Source organism: Ananas comosus, linkage group 11 (assembly GCF_001540865.1).
Source record: "Ananas comosus cultivar F153 linkage group 11, ASM154086v1, whole genome shotgun sequence".
Taxonomy (NCBI): Eukaryota; Viridiplantae; Streptophyta; class Magnoliopsida; order Poales; family Bromeliaceae; genus Ananas; species Ananas comosus.
This window is the reverse complement of record NC_033631.1, coordinates 9,999,716-10,018,752: the sequence shown is the minus strand read 5'-3', so window position 1 is coordinate 10,018,752 and position 19,037 is coordinate 9,999,716. Positions and strand designations below refer to the sequence as shown.

The window sequence follows — 19,037 nt, the reverse complement described above, 5'->3', positions numbered from 1 at the left end:
TTTTGCAAATTTTTAACATCATTTGCTTAGCAATCACACGACGCGACCTACACAAATTATGTCGAGAAATTGTGAAATTTGAGATCTAGAAAATTCAGAAGTCTGAATCAAGTTTAACAATGTCGATCTTCGATTCAAATGTAGTGTCGTTGGAAACAACGCAAAAGTAAAACACCCTTGTTTACTTCTATAAGTATTCACACCCTTGTTTACTTCTATAAGTATTCTAAGTTTACTCTCAGCAAAAGAAGATATTTAAACTTCCTGATATCATCTTTCTATAAGATCAACAAAAATTCTGTACTTTCCCAAAGAAAAACCTCCATCATCAAATACCAAAAAAAATGTGTGTATTATATGGACTACATGAAAACTGAAGAAATTGCCTAAGAATGGTGAAAACAGATCAGCATATACACAAAATTGGCAAGAACATGGTTTGAGTTTCAGAACCTAAATTACGACTCCGAATACCTTCGAGGAGCTCAGCATTCTGAATATCAAGCCATTATGAGTCATTCGCCTCCATCATCTCGGAAGAGTTTAGAGTTATAACCATAATTCTCTTGAACACATGTGATAGTTTCAAAGGATATATCTTTGGAAAAGAAAAGCCATCCTAAGAGATTTATGACTTTGTATAGTAGCTGAGAAATCTTCCTTCAAGGAACACTGAGTAAAGAAATCGTTATGTAAATAAGATTAAACATCCTCATCCATAGGTACGTCAGCTCCTTCAGTTTCCTCAAGCCCACAATTAATCAGTTCTATAGATAGTCGTGTTGGATTTCCAAACTACAAAAGGATAATAAAAAATGTAATGGATTGGGGGATAAAAAGAGTGGCATCTATCTAGTGAAATCACAGTTAAATGAATCAGAACCATTTGAACTTTCACACATCTAAAGGTACCACATACACTTCAAAAGTTTTGTAGTCACCATCCAAACCTTCAAAATTTTGCAATTAACCACCTAAGTTTATTTTCCGTCAATTTAAGGTGACTAACATTAGTTAAGTGATCAAGAAAAAAATAAAAAGTGCATGCTAGTGATATAGACAGGTCTTTTTGATGCTAAAAGCCACTTTGGTGGGTAAATTGACTGCAGTTACTACATTTAACTTTTAAGAATCAAATGTTAAAAATTAATTTCTTTACTGCAAGACTAAAATGTTGATGTCAAAAAGGCCCTTCTATATTGCCGGCTTTCTAGACCATTAAAGTTAGTTACATTAAATTGATTAGTATATACCTAGTATATTGCCAGCTTTCTAGACCAGTAAAGTTAGTTACATTAAATTGATTAGTATATACCTAGGCAGTTAACAGCAAAATTTTGGATGTTTGGGTGGCAAATGAGGAATCTTAAAAGTTTAGGCAGCTATCTGCAAATGGGAAAAAGCTCAAGGGTTCTGGTGCATTTAATCCTAAGACAAAACCATCAATATAAACTAACTATATGCCCCTAATAACCTATAAATGTTACACAAGGTGGTTTTCATGGTGTGCTAGAAAAACAGAAACTTATTAGACAGGTCAGAAATTAAGGCACGAGAACTTACACTTTCGAATCGGAATATGCTTTCATTTGGAAGAAGAGCACGTGCTTTTTCATAATAACCAAGATTGCTAGATTTTCCCAGCCTTATTGTTTTCACGTTTGCATGGAGCTGAAGAAACTCAGAGGCCTGACTACTTGACATAATATTGTCAAGCTGTAATGAAAATGGAAACTAGTGTCATATCACCTTAAAAAAAAAACAACAAGAGAGTTCAGTAAACACAAGAGCACATACCTGTTTAAGAACTCTATCAATCAGCTTGTCCAATGTGAAAAGCACATAAGACTGAGTTCCTAAGATAGCGAAACAATCATCTTCGTACTCTGAATTGCCAGAAGATTTGCCGAGTAGCCTATATAGAGAAACTTTAAATCTGCATTGTGAAAGAAAAAGAAACCTTCAATTATTTGGTAACAGAACAACCCTAAATAGATAAGCTACAATTACTTTTCATAATTTTAAGGCTTTGGCAATAGTTAAAAAAAGAAAAAGAAAAAGAAAAATGATACAATACTTTTCATAGAGATCGTTACTGCTTTTGTCGTTCATGGTACTCATTGTCTTAGCAAAGAGTAGCCTCTTGTATAAAATCTGCAACAACATAACTAGCATTGTAGACTAGAAGATCTCTACAAAGAAGTCAATAAAAGAACTAACAGAGAAAATAAAAAGAAGAGGAGAAGTGTATGACCTGGTGAAGCCTAAAAAGAACATAAAATGAACTATTCCCATAGAAAACCCTGGAGCATTCTTCTTCCTTATCATCCAAATAAGGATACAATGACGGCCATGATGTTCCTTCTCCCTCAGAAGTTTGTGTATCAGCCATTCTTTCAACATCAATGTTATGTTCATAATTGCAATCTTTACAGGAGAGTAACTTGGCATTGTCACACACTAATAAATTTAGATTGTTCCCTCTAGACCTCTGAGCACTTTCATCGTCTTCTCCATCATCACAAGAAACTAGTTTTCGTACGCTGGCTTGATACACACTCCTAGCATGTGGGCTTGTTTCGTACTTACCAAGTTTGTTGTTGCTTTCCGATGCACAGCCATGATTTGTCTTTGGAACTTTCCTTAATTTCTCACCTCTCTATGTCAAGAGAAACTAAATTAGTAAGCAACGTGAATGCAGCCATAACTAATAGTATATAAAATAAATAACATAAAACAAAAAGAGAACTAGCTATATGAATCTGCATATTAAAATGTTGCATAGGTATAATAAAATAAATGATTGCCTCTAACCAATACAGAAGCAACAGATGGACGTAGTGCTTTGATAAAATGTTTTGCTAAGGTCTTTGTTCATTAACATCAATAATACACAAGGTATATACGCCTTTTGACGTCCATTGTGCTAGCGTGTTAATTTTCATATCGGAAATGCAACCATAATTTTGCAATTGCAGCAGTTTATATAATTGCATCCTTGCAACCTTTTAAGAGATGCCATATTGGGATCTCAAAATCCATTGAAGATATGAAGATTGTTCCAGATTGACAGACTAGTCAACGCCAATTCACCAGCTAGTGAAGAAAGTGTCTACCCACAGAAAGCAAATACATTGATTAGAATGAGTGAAAAGCTTCATATATAACACTAAACTTGCAGTTTTCAAACCAATCAATTAGGATTACAATCAATGCTCATGAGTTCAGTTCTCTGTAGCAACTCTTGGTGTCTAATTGGCCCGGCTTGTCCAACAGCTTCTCCATTTCGAAAGGCAACACTTGGCAGACAAAAAAGTCTGAACCTATCGCTGATGCAGGATGCTAGAACAAGCTTTTGGCCCAGCAGAAGCTTCAATTTAAAGCTTGTATTTTTCATTACAGCGGCAAGCTGTTCGAGGGATTCTAGTGAAATGCTGTTATAGTGAATTCTTCAAGCAACTCATTCTAAGAGACTCCACCCTTCCAAAGGAACCATGCTCTAGTCAAAGTGACTTAATATTTGCAGAAAGAGATTATATGAGTTTTTTTTTAAAAGAGTTCTAGCAACAAAGATCAAATCAATTAATTGGAAATTCCGTCATTCAGCAAGAGGGCATGATATGGTCCAAAAATTATCTCTTTGGTTAGAATTGACAGAAGTTGCTGCATAAAAAACTGTCATGTCATTTAAATCTTGTTCTACTTAAATGCAACAGAAAGTGTCAAGTGACTGCTTTACCTACTTCAACAATCCGGAGAACAGCCAACTCATATTCATTTATTTACAACCATTAACTATTCCCAAGTCACAAAGTATCTCCCAGAACTATACAATCACCACATAAATGCAAAATAATCAAAAGAAATAACTGGAGTTAGTAATTATAGCTTTCGCTTCCATCAAAAAATTGCAGCATTAACTAACAAGTAGGGTAGCACAGTAGATACCTCTGAAGGTGCTGGATCATCATAACCAACCTTTTGACTACTGTTGTTACAATCACTTTTAGCAGCTTTTAAAACATGAGAAACACCCAGCATTGACTCAATAACTGTCGACCAGATCCCCATGATTTCATTTAGTTGCTCCTTGGCAATGCCACTTTGACCACATGTATTTTTGATAATGTCGTATAGGTCTTCATGAATATCTAATTCTATGTAGTCAAATTCCATATCAGGAGTTTTAATTGCCGTATTACCAGTAATATTAGAGGGAATCAACCTTCCCTTGTTTCTTTTCTTCTCATTTGCTTCTTTAATTTCGGCCAGCAAAACTGTAAAGTGAAATGAATGAGGTAATAATACAGGGGAGGTAAAGACTCAAACAGGAGCAGAGTTCAAAATGAAACAGAAACATGAATTAGTCTTATGATAAAATAAACAACTATCACCTCCAAGAGAAATCTACAAATTACCCAAAAGGACTCGCAGCATATAAACAATGAAAATATATGTAATAACAGTAATATTTTTTACTAGCATAATGAAGATCCATTTCTTGAGGAAAGGCCTAAAATTTTACATTCAGGAAAACAATTGCAAGAAGACTGGGACTACGCCGAGTGTTTTTTGTTAAGTTGGGATACATATTCAGTACCAAACGATATGCATATCTTCATGGAAACTGCTTGTAGTGCACATTTCATTGGAAAGAAGTGAAGATAATTGATCTTTTCTTTCCTCTTGGGAAATGGAAGTCAAAGTCGATATATATTTTTTTTCCAGAGGAAAAATCGAAGTTGATATTTATGTCCTTAGGTTGCTGATATTACAAGTTTTGGGGTTTGTCTTTTTGCCTTTTATTGGCTGTGGTGCTTCGATCTCTTAGGCTGAATATTTGCTTTCAGCTTTGAAGTCCTTTTTGAACTACTGATTTTTATACCTTTTGTTGTTGTACAAGTATCTCTTTTTTCGGTTTTGACCCTATTTCTTCCCAAATATAGAAAGGAAGATGAGGAAGAAATGAACCAACAACTTAGGAAACTAACATATAGCAATAATTATTCACTTTCAATTTTCAAATTCAACTAATATGATTACAGAAGCTTTACTATACCTTCATCACTAAAAGCCGTTGGATCATGTTGCTTGAAATATGGACCACAATAATCGAGTGATTTGAGGTGATACTTCGCAATAATTTTGGCCCAAACCTTGTTCTGACTTGCTTCACACCACAAGAGTTCATTTTTCTTCTTCTTTAAATGCTTAAGTAATACAGGCAGCGCAGAGCTAGGATTGTTGTGTAGAATATCAATAAAGTCCAGCCCATATTCACCATACAACCGCTCAATACACGTCAAATGTGAAGCTGTTTAGCAAACAAAAAAAAAGACATAAGAAACCAGTGAAAAATGAACCAACTGTCAAAAAAAGTACAAAGCAATCTCATATAAATTAATACTTGATGCATACTAACAGGTCAAGCGATTTATAATTCGACGTTGCTTTTCCGGCTTAGTCTTGTTTTTTTCAACCATGCAACTTAATTTTTCTACTTTCTTAGAAGTTGCTTTCACCAACTTTGTCAACATGTCTAGCTCATACCTGACACCACATCATGATAGAAAAACAGAAAAAGATTAACTGAGAGTTGTAGACTTTAGTAGAATTATACAGAGAAAAGAAGCCTATGCGGAGTATACCCTAAAACATTTTGAATAAGGCACTCATTGTCCTGTTAAATAAGCAATTAATGTCAAACTTGAGATACTACAGTTAATTACAAGCGACTTCTTCATCTAAAGATTTGGAATTAGTCATCCTCTCAAATAACTTGTATAGATGAGAAAACGTCGAGAGGGATTAAATAAGCACCTTCTTTCTTCACATTCAAATAGTTTCCATTCATAGTCATTTTTCTGCATACGTTGAAAAAAACATTCACTCCCGGAAGTCTTACAACACAAAGTATCATTCAGAACTGATGCATCCAGTTCAGTCCTACAGCTTGCTGCAGGAAATGGGTACTGGCACAACCAAGAAGAAAAGGATTAGGAGAGTTGAAAGTGAAACATATAGCAGGAAATACCAAAATAGCAAGAAACAAATGATTCTTTGTCTGCAATTATGTGTAATTGAGCAAATACCCTGTAAAGTTAGTATAGTGTGTTACTATAGTGCATTCAAGAGTATACATGCTTATCTTTGTGTGCCCCAGTGAAGGGTATTTTACGCAAAAACTGTTTTTGCATATATAGCCTGTCAGTGACATGAACACAAAATAAATAAGCTTTACAGGTGTAAGCACCCACCAAGCAACTTTAGGGGTATTTGCATAGAGTAGCATTTCTGCAAGGCTATACATGCAAAAAACCCTACTACTGTAACAAAACAGGGAATGGACAGTATAAAATAATACATCCTTCGAGCGAGTACGGTAACTAGGATTACAGCGGCGGTATCCATCATGAAAGAGTGCATCTCTAGAAGCAAATATATCAGTTGTATCCTTCTCTTCCGTCTTACTATTGTGGCAGTCTCCGTTCTCGATCTTATCCATCTCATTCTTCATGCTTCCATCGTCTGGGCTACTTGATCTTCTCATATGTTCTTCATTATAAAAGGACTCTGATATACCATCAAGCACAAAAGCTAAAGCATATATTAACATGATGAAGGAAAGAAAGTTAATCTTCAATTAAATTTTTGTTTCCCAGAAGTCTCTCCGTTGTCTGGCAGTGAAGTCCCAAAAATTATGTCACTTAGTATGAAATATGGAAATCTGTACACAGCACAACTTCCTACTTGATGTATATTTGCAAGGTGATCACATCTTATACCAATTTATTCTGAGAAAGAATTTTAAAATAAGAAGAATAAAGTAGTTTGAGGAAGAAATTAATTTTAAAATAATAAAAGGCCAATAAAGGGGGAGGGTATGTCACAAATAAAATTTTTAGACTAGTTTCCCAGACTTTTTTCTTAATTAGGTCATCTAGTGGATAATAAGTGTTTTTCTGTGTATTCCTACATGAGAAGTGATGGTTTCATGCAGAACACTAAATAAAGCACCATGAGCAGAACATGGAACAAAAGGAACAAACATTCTCATTAAATGAGGTAGATCGACTGTATAGCTTGTAATCTAGATTTAGTAAGAAAATGGTAACTTTATTAGCTTGCCTTAGTAGAATGTTGGTTAATCTTAACATGTTAAGAATTGCTCGTAGAACATTTCATACATTACATAAGCATAGTTGTAATACCCTAATACACCCATATTGGATAGAAAATGAAATTTTCTTTGGATAGCTAAGAACAAAGCACTTTGTTACTAATAACTTGGGCTTAGTATTTTGGTTTGGTGGTTTGGGCCCAACAGATTGCTAGTGCTAGTGTGTTGGCTCGTAATCTATGGTATTGGAGTCCACCAATTTTTGGACCCAAAACATTGGCCGACAATGCTCAAGCCCAAGTTCTTTGTATTAGAATGCTTACTCCTTACATACCCAAACAAATTTCACTTTCTTATACAATATGCAACTACTAGGGTGTTTAAAAACTCCTCTCATTTCCACTCCTATAATTAGGATAACCAAGCAATGTGAGATTCTAAAGGTTGTCCACTACTGCTCTGATATCATAAGTAATGATTTAGCTCCCCCAAACTACTAGCCCAAAATGATTAAACCTAGTTATTCTAGAATACTTGGTTCTTGCAGACCTAAACGAAATCCCTTTCGCAGCCAATATATGGCTATGGGATGTTCAAATAGCATTCAACAAAAATGAAAGGACAAAAAAAGAAAAACATTATACATAAGCACGGTTTCACTGGTCACGGGCAATATGAAGCCACAAAATAGCAACACCAAATACTTGGAATTGATAGATAGTATAAGTCACTTAATCTATTAATTTTATTCATTAAAAAAATGTATGATTCTAGCAAAAATATATGAGAATTAGGATAACATGTTAAATGTTCAAGAGTATGGCGTACATCTGATAAAAGAGAAAAAGGACCAACTGCTTGGTCCCTTACACTTTAGCTTATCTTCACAAATATTTCAAGCACTTCGCATGGTACAACTCATCATAAAAGAATGTAATCACCAATGATTGAGAATATAGAAAGAAAATGTACATAGATTATGTTTAGTCGCTTTTGCAAATTTACTGATGGATTATAATAATAAAGTCATGTACAGTAATTAATTGCTGAAGGAATTATGACACCCGACTTTAATGTATAAAGAATTTATATCTATCATATATAAAAGATTGTCTATGATTTTGGAAGCTGAGAAAAGTAGAAGCATGTCACAGGGTCTCAAAATCCCATGTTTCTCCAATCATGCAGATAGTTGTAAACTTGAATTAGGGAGGGGTATTCGGAACTTCAGGACAGTAAATATATAAATTGAAATGTTTAATTACCTATGTCTTCATTATACGTATCATTACCTGTTGCAATAAAAAATCCCAATATCTGATGCATTACATACCTTTCTGCAGATGTTCATCAGAAAAACTATTGTTACTTTCAGCAGGTTTTCGCTTGCATGCTAGATTGTTCAAATTCATGGTGTCATGAACCAACTTTGTCTCATCCTGTTCAATATCTCTGCCATCTTGATCCTCCCTACCATACTGGAACAACAAACTTTTCTTATTTACCTTGTGCTTCAGTCAATTTAATTAATGCTAAACCCACACTCATAAAGCAAGTTAAAGATTACGGATTCTTGAGAATTAAATAAATGGCAGCTTTCTAGCTCACAATAAGTAGGCCTGCAACCATTGATGTCATTAATCCACTGAATATCGAAAAACATTAACAAATTTATAACCATAATGGGAATGCACAAATAGTTCTCAGCCATAAATAGGGTGTGCACTGTTGAGACTATTCAATTACCAGTTCCTTCTGAGCTATTAATGTGCTTTTGCCAACTTTCTAAGTATAAACAATTTATATTTGAGTTTTAAGTAGTCTACCTTATCCTTCTGTGCATGCTTCACTACCGTTGTCCTCTCCTTCTGCTTAGAAGTTCTATCAAGTGGCAAGAACTTGATTAAATCAGCAAACAATTCTCGACGCTTTCGGAGGAGCCTCCGCAGCTATATGATAAGATATTCAGAGATCAGAACCACTGTAGATGTGTAGATCTAAAATGAACAAATTAAGCGATAAGATGGAAAAGAAAGACCTTCCACCGGGCATCGTATATGTCCAATTCCTCCGCCTGACACATTTTGAGAATATTTGCAAAGCTCTCGAAAGAGCTTCCATCATCACCAAAACAATTCTGCGAGGAAAAAAATAAAAATAGCTGACGAAATGACGCAACATATAGCATCAACTCCAAATTTCTGTTTAATTTCAAACTACAGCTACCTGTATTTCATGAATCAAATCAGAGGCACTGTTAACACATATACCATCCTTGAAAAGTACAGGAGCAACCTCAAGCCCTTTGAGCAAACACTCGAAGCCATGGTGTATAGTCGGGTAACATTTGAGCAGCTCTCTCACACTTAATAAAATCTCCTCAGCGTCAAATCTGGAACATACAGAACTGATCAAGGAAAAAAAAAAGAAATTAGAATATTAGATGTGAAAAAAAGGAAAGAAGTACAACAAAAGATAAAAGAAGTACAAGGAGATGATAAAAAAGAAGCAAACCTCTGGTGTCTGATCTTCAATATGATATGATGAAACTTGTTGTATGTGTCCTGGTCATTCTCAAGTTCCTTCTTCGCATACAACAGGAAGTCCATAACATTTGGAGACACCAGTTTTCGGTTATTGCTTTCAGCTGCTTGTGTATCCATGGGATATTGCGAGGACCTTTACCAAAAATCGATGAAACTCATTCACTAGTATACTACAAGAATTGTATTGACGCAAAATGATCCGAATAAATATCTCTTTCTTTATCATAACCACATTAACAGTCTGCTTGGGAAGATTTAGTCTGTGTCTGCAGCATAGTTAGTTAATTTGGATTCGGCAAAATTTCGGCACAGTCTAATAAGAATAAAATCCGTATCACAATTTTTAAATTCGTTGAAAAATACGGCTTAAAAAACAGGTTCGCCAATTTTTCGGATACGCGATTTATAAGAAAATTATACGTTCACCAATTAAAAATTCATAATAAAAAATTCAGCTCTAAATTTATGCTATTAGCATAAATACTTATAATTCTTTAAAAATATAAAAATAAAGAGTTACAAAATAAAGCAGATTAATTAAAGAAAGCAATACTCAGTTCTTTCGCGTGAACCCAAAATCTAACTTTCTTTCGGACCATTTTTCCGCATTAAAAAAAAAAGTTAATGACCCAAATATTCCCGATTCTACCACATGACCGCCTACCGTGGATTCCCAGAGTAATAAAACCTCATCAAAAGAACATTAGAATTACCCACCAATCATCCATCAAACATCACCTAACCCTAAGTAACTAACCACGCTCCATCGGTTCTCGCAACAGCAAGCAAATTAATCGGTGTAACAACAACTTAATTAGGAGTAATATGGAAACCTGGAGTTTAGCGGAAGAGAAAGATGTTTTGTGTGAAAAGAAAAACACAACAACAACAGCATTAAAAGAAAACTTTATAATTACGTAGGAGCAAAAAAACAAACAATGTAGCTTAACATGCAGATAATAGACGATGCTAATTCCGCAACCAGATGGCATGCGGCGCGCTGCACGCGGCCCGGAGCGGGGAGGGTTCCGAACTTCCGACTGTCAGCCGGGGGGGTGTTTCGAACTTCCGATGGCGAGCGGCGATCGGCCGGAGGAGGCGGGGTGGTCGGTGGTCGGTGATCGGTGCACTAAGTGGAGTCTGGGGGTAATTTTTTTGAGCGAGGGTTTTCTTTTCTTTTTTTCCTTTTTTTTTTTTTTTAAGGGAGAGCGATTTTTTATAAAAGAAAGAGCGAGCGAGCGGGCCGAGCGGGTCGAGCGAACGGATTGAGATTTATCCAAAAAAAAATTAGCCCCGGCCGAATAATTCGGGAGTCGTGAATAACTCGCGAATAATTGATTGTAACTAAAAGTTTATATTTTATTTAGATTTTTCTGAAAAAAAAATTATACGAATTATTTTATTCAAATATTTAATAATTATTAATTTGTAAATAATTTACGAATTAACTAAAATCTAAAGTAGACTTTTATTTTAGAACTGTAGTCCTTGACTTTACTTTTTTAAAACTGAATTAATTCAATAATAGATTTCAATTTAACACACTCAACATCGTGTTATTAGATACAATAGATAAATGAAAGAACAAAAAAATTGAAAACAAAAAGGAAGAGCCTCTCACATTTTCACATTTTCACTTTCGAAAGACAATCGAGAAGATATTCTTTTTTACGGCTTCAATATTTCTGGATGAGAAAAAAACGACTTCAATATTTTTGGATGAGAAAGAAAAAATATCATCAAAGAAGAATGATTAATAAATCCTGCAAATAAGTAAATTTCAACCTCTTTTTTTCATCCGTACTTAATTATAGTAGGCATATATATATCAGAATTAAAGCAAAATTCTTAAAAAATATTAATAAGAATAAATTTGTTTATACATGATATGCATATGTATACCAAATAAATCGATGAGATAAATAAATTTATGCGTAATATAAATGTATTTCAAAATCACGAGTTGTTCTCAAACAACCAACATGCTACATTACTAAGGATTGCGGAGAAATAAAAGAGAATGGAGAATATTAGATTTAAAACCTGAATAAATGATGAAAATTAGATCGAAATAACAAAGAAAGAGGGATTTACTCGTAAAATCTCAAGAGATTTGATTGCGAACTCAAAAGAGCGAAAAGAGAGCGAGAGAGAGAGAGAGAGACGTGAGAAGTTTTACGCCCTTTCTCTAGTTATATATAATAATAAAATGGAAATAATATTTTTTTCCAAATAACTCCATAAAATATTATAATTTACTAAATGCCCCTACTAAAAAATTATTTGGCGAAACAATCCTCCTTGTGTGATTTTTTTTTTTTTAAGCATTGAATTGTTGATTGTTTTAGGAAAGATTGTGAACTATTCACCGCCTTTATAATTTTCTACTAAATAGATAACTTATTTAGAATTTTTTAAGTTGTTAAGATTATATGTGATTTATTAAAATTATTATCAGATTGTTAAGATTATATATAAAAAAAAATTTAAAATTGTTAGGATTATATACGGATTATTAAGATTTTTATTTGATTGCTAGGATTATATAAATAGATAAATTATTAAAATTTTTTAAGTTATTAAAATTATATGTTATTTATTGAAATTTTTATATTATTGTTAGAATTATACACTCGTGGGAGTTCAGAGAAAATTATACTACGGCTTCAATACCACAAAAAGAGGATTAATTTGCTAACTTTTTTTTTTGTAAGATTATTTATCCAATTAGGATATTTTGTAGGGTCATTTTGAAAAAAATCCACTCGTCGATACCGTTTCCAGAGAGGGGAAGAGAGAGAGAGAGAGAGAGAGAGAGAGAGAGTCTCCGAGAGAGAGAGAGAGAGAGAGAATGGGGGAGGAGGGGGATGCGCAGAGGATAAAGAGGATCGCGGCGGGCGCATACGACTACGAGAGCGACCCACGATGGGCAGAGTATTGGTCGAACGTGCTCGTGCCCCCCAACAAGGCCTCTCGATCCGACGTCCTCGACTACTACAAGCGCAAGTTCTACCAGCGCTACATCGTAAACCCTAACCCTAACCCTAACCCTAGAAAACCTCCCCTTCTTCTTCTTCTTCCATTTGGATGCTCTGTACGGCTCTATCTGCGTGAATCTGACGTTTGAGGATGGGTCGAGCAAGGAATTTTGATGCCCTTATGTGTTTTTGTTCCCCCGGTTTTGTTGTTTTGGCTTTGATTTGTTGTGGAATCCGATGGCCCTTCTTTGTTTTTTCTTTTTTTAATGTGTAGTGGCGATGGTTCGTGGTAGTTGGATTGGTTGGGGTTTTGGATAGCATCCCCTTCTTCCCCCTTCTACTTCTTAAAGATCCCATTTCTTGATGCTCTGTAGGGCTTTATTCTGCGCGAATCTGATGGTTGAGGATGGGTTAAGCAAGGAATTTTGATGTTCCCCCAATTTTGTTGTTTGTGCTTTGAATTGGGGAACAATCTACTGGCCCTTTTTGCTTCTTTTTTTTTTTGTGCTTTTCTTTGTAGCGGCGATTGGAATTGGTAGTTGTATTGTTGGGGTTTTGGATCAGCTGTTTGATTTGGGAATGAGATATATCAGTTGGGTTGGAATAAAAATTGGGATTTAAAGGATATTTTTGGGCATATTTCTGTTGACTTTTGGTTATTCATGTGGAATTTGTTGATCATCTTAATCGGTTTATGTAAATCCTGTTTAGGTCAAAATGCTTGATTTTTGCCTCCGTCAGTCTTAGGTTTAAAATTCTGGTTAAGTTGAGTGGTATTTTACCAGATCGATCAGACCATGAGATTGATAAGAGCCAATTTGAAGTGTTTGAGTTCAAAGTGACTTTGATAGGATCAGTTTTAGGATCCTTGGGAGTGGAGTTCTAATGTGTTACTCCATACCATTAATAAGTGTAATATACTTGAAATGTGATGTCCACTAGATTATCCCTTTATAGAGGTAGTAACATTGATAAACTTCATTAGGTCCAATTAAAATAATTACAACATAATTTTCTTGCTTAGGATATATTAAAAATCTGCCGATGGCATATGATGATTACATTGAAGTAGATAGCTGATTACATTACTCAAATCTTTTTGTACTCAACACTTTGCTTTAGCTACTGGCATAGAGAAACTATTAGAGATGCGAGGCCAAAAAAGTACTCCATCTACACTAACTATGAGATGTAATCAGATATCTACTCAAAGCAATTTTTGTGTCTGTGATATTCTTTTTGTAGACTGTAGTTCTACTAATGCTATTTTTTCTGGCAGAAATAAATGTTTACACTTTATATGATTAGGTAACATTCTTTCTTTTACTTCCATCGTTACATTTTAGGATCCTGATTTTGTGGTTGAGCCAATGTCTTCAAACAGTTCCTCCCAGTCTCAACAAGCTAGACCATCTGGAAGATCAGCACCACCATCATCATCGTCATCATCACCAGCTGCTGCTGCTGCTGCTGGTGCCGAAAATACAAGACCTCATGAATCAGGTGAAAAAGGATTAGATGACTCCTCCTTTCGATACTTAGATATTAATTTTCCTGAAGAAACATAATTATATCCTCATTTGAATGAATGGTGTAGGACCCAATTCTGGAACAACTGCACCACAAGGCAGGGCTGCAAATGCCTTGCGGTTGGATCGACGGTCTATTCATTTTTCTGTGAATGCTTGGGTAAAGGAAAATAGTTTCACTTTTGATAAGTATCTGATTGTGCAAATTTGTATCTGCTGGATTTATTAGCATATTGTCTTTTCCTGTTTTTTAGTCATAGAATTACATTTAGATTAATTCTAAATATTATAACCTTGCATCCGTGTACCCTCAAATACATGATCTTGGCCTTAAATTTGATCTAGGATGATGGAAATACCTTTTCAACAAAAAAACAGCTAATTTGGCTTATTCTAGTTCATCGTTGATCAATCTCCTTATATCCAGCAGTGAAACTGTCAGCATTGCAACTATATATAAGTTTATAATTTGCTTTTTGTGTCTTTTGCTTTCCTTTATTCTTCCCTTATTTCATTGCTGATGAATTAGATTGGTACCATTGAATAGATTTAACAGTACATGCTATTTACTTTTGGAGGTCCCATAAGCATTCTTATTTTATTTGTGCTATTTCTATCCAAATAACTCTTTGGGTCTTCATAATTGTTTCATATTATAAGTTTATGCAACTTATTGAAAATTTGGAGATAGCCTGCGAAATATTCTCTTCCCTCCAGAATTTCAAATCCTTAAGGCTCCTCAGTTTGCTTTTATTTTGTCTTGCTCTATCTGGACTTTGAATTGATTGGTATTTGCCTTCCTTGCATTTAATTTGTCCCTGAAAAGGTACCTTGAATTCCTTGCAACATACTTGATTTATGAATTTACTGTAGAGATTAAAACTCACCTGATCTTAATATAATGTGCATTCTTGGCTACTGGCAGGTGTTAGTTGTTGCTGTGCTCGGTATCCTTCCTGTTGTACCGAGACATCTTTCTAACAAGGCTTATCGACTGTCATTGCTGGGCACCACTTGTTCCTCGTTTTATTCTCTCTACACTCTATATGGGGTAACATCTTAAGGAATTATGCATATTATTGTTTCTTATGTTTTCTACATGAGTTCACAGGTTTCCTGACATAAGTTTCTTGACATATTTCTTTTGCATCTTACCAGAAACCAAGGGCTTGGAATCTGCCTGCTGTCCAAACATGGTTTCAAACTATAATTGCAACCAAGGATTTTATCCATCTAATCTACTGTCTCATGTTTGTTACATCTCAACTACACTTCAAGTGTAAGCAGTAGTCCAGTTCTGCACAGTTGTTTTTAATATGTCAAACCAGATTGGTTACTTGCTGGAATTTTCATGATTTCCCTATGCACAAACATCTTCTAATCCCTGTTCTGATCGCAGTTGCTTTGATACCTGTGCTTTGCTGGGCACTTGAACATGTTGCTAGATTCCTTAGACGAAATTTCACCCGTTCCTCTATATACAGGTATGTCAGTTGGTTAACTTCTTATCCGTATGCTACTTAGTTCTGATATGCATGTATTCATAGTTCGTCAAGTCCATTCTTGAGAAACATGTAAGTTCGGCATGGGTTGATTTCTTTTTGCAACATAGCTGAAAAATGTATTCCACGTGTATATGGGCCTATGGATTTTATGACCAGTCCCTCTCTTGCCTACTAATCCTTTGGTTAAGATTTGAACACCATTTGTAAAGGCCAGATTGATAGCCAGGACTTGAAAATTTTACATTTGTTTAGATGACTCTCCTCATCCTGCTCTGCCCCCGTGATAGTGGTTGGGAACACCTGGATTGGCAAGACAGTGGTAACTATCACATGAACAATGTAAACAGTAGTTAATGTGTGTGCATCCAGCTTGCACAGAATATTACTTGACATGCATAGTCTTGCTGCTTTGTTTACTAGTCCCTTCATTTTAGACAATGAACTAAAAAGTAACAAACATAAAAGAGCAATGAAATCCAAAATGGTTTCCTTTGGATTAACTTTTAATTATCTCTGTATTATTCGCTGGACAACTGGAATCTGAAGAACACTTTCCATGTCAAAGAGATGTAAATTTTTGGTCATAACATTACCATTCAAAGTTAATTCAATTGCAAGGACCAAATTTCTTCTCATGGTAAGTATGGGAGGTCCTGAATCTCCTGTAGGATGGTGTAGTAGAGAAAAGTAGGTGGCTTTTCTAACCTAATGATGACAGATGTGCTTTTGGAGAATACAGCTATTTGCACATTTTTAAGCACTATTATGAAATAATTCCTGTAGTGTTGGTTCATATTATAGGTGTTTGGGTCTGTAAATTTTATCACCGATATTGTTAAATGTTAACTATATTCATTGGGATGTCATGTTAGAATAACTTTTTGACTTGCTCTTTAATCTTCATTTACATAGAACATATTTTGTTTTGGAAATGATGCTTATTACCTGCTTGCTTCTTTTCTCTCTAGGAGATACTTGGAGGAACCTTGCTTGTGGGTTGAGGCAAACACAACAACACTCAGCATTCTAAGTGCAAATGCAGAGATTGCATTGGGCTTTCTTCTGATCTTATCGCTGTTCTCGTCAGTGGATCTTAATATATATATATTTTTTCTTTTGTTCTTTCTAGACACTGGGACCATTTTAAGTTCTTTTTGTTAATGCAGGTGGCAACGGAACATCATTCAAACTTTCATGTATTGGCAGGTTTGCTCCTGTTTCCCAATTTTGCTGTGCACTTCATTGTTTACTCTGTTGATAAAGTTACCGGCAAAATAGGTTACGGATATACTTGTTGGTTATAATGGAAGGTGAATTAGTGTTCTTTGACGAGTTAGACTCCTGGGCACTATGTTTATGCTTTAAGTTCCATATAAGTTGTACCAGGGATCCACGACCTTTCAATGAGGTTTCAGTTTAGATCTCCAATGTTCCAATTTTTATAATTAGGTCCCAAAATGACCACATAATCACCATGTAAGAAATCCGAAAGTTGCTTACATTGCAATTAGATGGTGATAATGTGGATATTTCTCTGTGATCTGGTGAAGGAATATAAACAAAAGTGTTGATTGCAACTAGAGCGCAGAGGCTAGGGACCCAAGTGTAACTGAGAGGAGGGAGGCCAAACTGAAACTTACTGAAGGTTGAGGACCCGGCGCAATTTTTACTCGTTGAATTTCCCTATTAATTGCTCACTTAAGTTGCATTGTTGTTATTGGAATGTCACTGAGAAGTTTTCTCTGCACAGTATAAAATTTATACCCATAAACATTTATTACATACACTGCTATAGCTTTTTTGTTTTAAATTTACATTTTCTGCCTGGTTGTTTGAACAGTTGCTGAAGCTAATGTACCATGCTCCTGTAACTGCTGGTTATCACCAAAGCGTGTGGGCGAAGATTGGTCGGACCGTTAACCCCTACATCTACCGCTATGCACCCTTCTTAAATACCCCCGTGTCTGCTGTTCAGAGGTGGTGGTTCAGGTAGAATGGAAAGATAAATAGGTAGATCAGAAGAAACTCGCGACTTCTTCGGTTTTGTACTTCAGAATATTCTATTCCACTTATGAAAATTCTACAAAAAGAAACAGCTTTAGCAGTTGGATGCTTTTAAAACTACATCGTAGTGTATGTTTCTATTCAGTGTATGTTTCTATTCAGTGAGCTCTTTAATTGCATATGGATTTTTGTAATCATTTAGCACAACTGTTAAAAAAAAAAAATGCACTTTCGCTGGAGAATCCAACTGGGCTCTTCTTCGCAATGGAATGCGCAGGCAGAGCGTTGAATGCTTGGAGTTAATAACATCTGATTGTGTTTTTTTTTAATCAGAAAAAGAAATTTAGGCTCGGTTTAGTGTTTTTACCAATATTTGTAAATGCATAAATAAAGTTTCATGGAGTTGGATGTGCTGGTGGATGGTTTTCTCTACTCTTATCGTGTTGATTTATTTGGATGCATTCAGTTGAGAGATTTATTATCTCATATAGGAAGTGGTGAGATTATACCAAATATGTAAATATATATATATATATATATATATATATATATATATATATATATATATAAAATAATTATTAGGGATATAAATATATTTTTTGTTTAAAGTTACTTTTTTCTAGCTGATATGATTTAGAATTATATCATATCAAACACGTCTTATTCGAAGCTACATAGAGCCGACATTATGTAGGGCCAAAACAGCACTGCAGTTTTTTTTTTTTTTTTACCTATTTGTGACGAAGCTGCCTTTAATTATAGAAATAGAAATAAACTGTCTAACGATCCGATGAGCTGGCTAATGAAATCGAAAAGCTCACCCATCAACATCGAATTAGGTACGGCAGATCAGGGAAGTTATTCTCTACAACGGAGCTCTCAAGTAGATCACACTACAAGTCCGATCAAACGATGACATCTTGGATTGATGATGTCTCATCCCTCATATTTTAATAATTTTAAGTAATTAAATAATAAATAAATTAGTAAAATTGCCAATTGGTTTGTGCATAAAGTGGTATTAGCTTATCTACTTTTTAAAAGATCATATAAAAATTAATTAAATATAGCAGATTCCTTCGTTAAATGGTTTGCTATACTGTACGATATAAATAACAGTTTAGTTATTATAATATAATCTATTTTAGGATGCATCTCCATTTTTAGAGCGAAGACGATGTCCCAAGTCATAATCAATAAGAAGGGACAAAAGACAGTGAAAAANAATTTGCTCCCAAGTGGTTATTTTTTTTTTTTTTTTTTCCTGGTACTTTGTCACTTCAAGATTTTAAAAGTTATACTTATTTTTTATATGATTTAGTTTAGATTTGCTTTATAATTCAGCAACCTATTAT

General features: G+C 34.8%; 2 protein-coding genes across 5 annotated transcripts; one reads left to right on the top strand and one right to left on the bottom strand.

Annotated features, from left to right (window-relative positions):
- LOC109717373 (paired amphipathic helix protein Sin3-like 5) lies at positions 237-10,864 on the bottom strand. Of its 4 annotated transcripts, none has more exons than XM_020243133.1 (16): positions 10,604-10,864; positions 9,635-9,799; positions 9,347-9,527; positions 9,159-9,257; positions 8,947-9,069; positions 8,454-8,598; positions 6,365-6,573; positions 5,821-5,972; positions 5,423-5,550; positions 5,060-5,314; positions 3,949-4,277; positions 2,255-2,659; positions 2,078-2,154; positions 1,798-1,936; positions 1,564-1,716; positions 237-795 (listed from the first exon to the last, which is right to left on the bottom strand). In XM_020243133.1, exons 2-16 carry the CDS (start codon positions 9,781-9,783, stop codon positions 703-705), a joined length of 2,637 nt encoding a protein of 878 aa, XP_020098722.1. In that variant the 5' UTR covers positions 9,784-9,799; positions 10,604-10,864; the 3' UTR covers positions 237-702. The 4 variants fall into 4 exon arrangements, with proteins under 4 accessions (XP_020098722.1, XP_020098720.1, XP_020098719.1 ...); XM_020243131.1 differs by having other exon boundaries at positions 10,617-10,864; XM_020243130.1 differs by having other exon boundaries at positions 10,621-10,864.
- On the top strand, positions 12,465-17,929 carry LOC109717657. The gene is made up of 9 exons (XM_020243528.1): positions 12,465-12,691; positions 13,991-14,147; positions 14,242-14,333; positions 15,099-15,224; positions 15,332-15,452; positions 15,573-15,657; positions 16,647-16,760; positions 16,845-16,884; positions 17,519-17,929. Exons 1-9 carry the CDS (start codon positions 12,518-12,520, stop codon positions 17,669-17,671), a joined length of 1,062 nt encoding a protein of 353 aa, XP_020099117.1. The 5' UTR covers positions 12,465-12,517; the 3' UTR covers positions 17,672-17,929.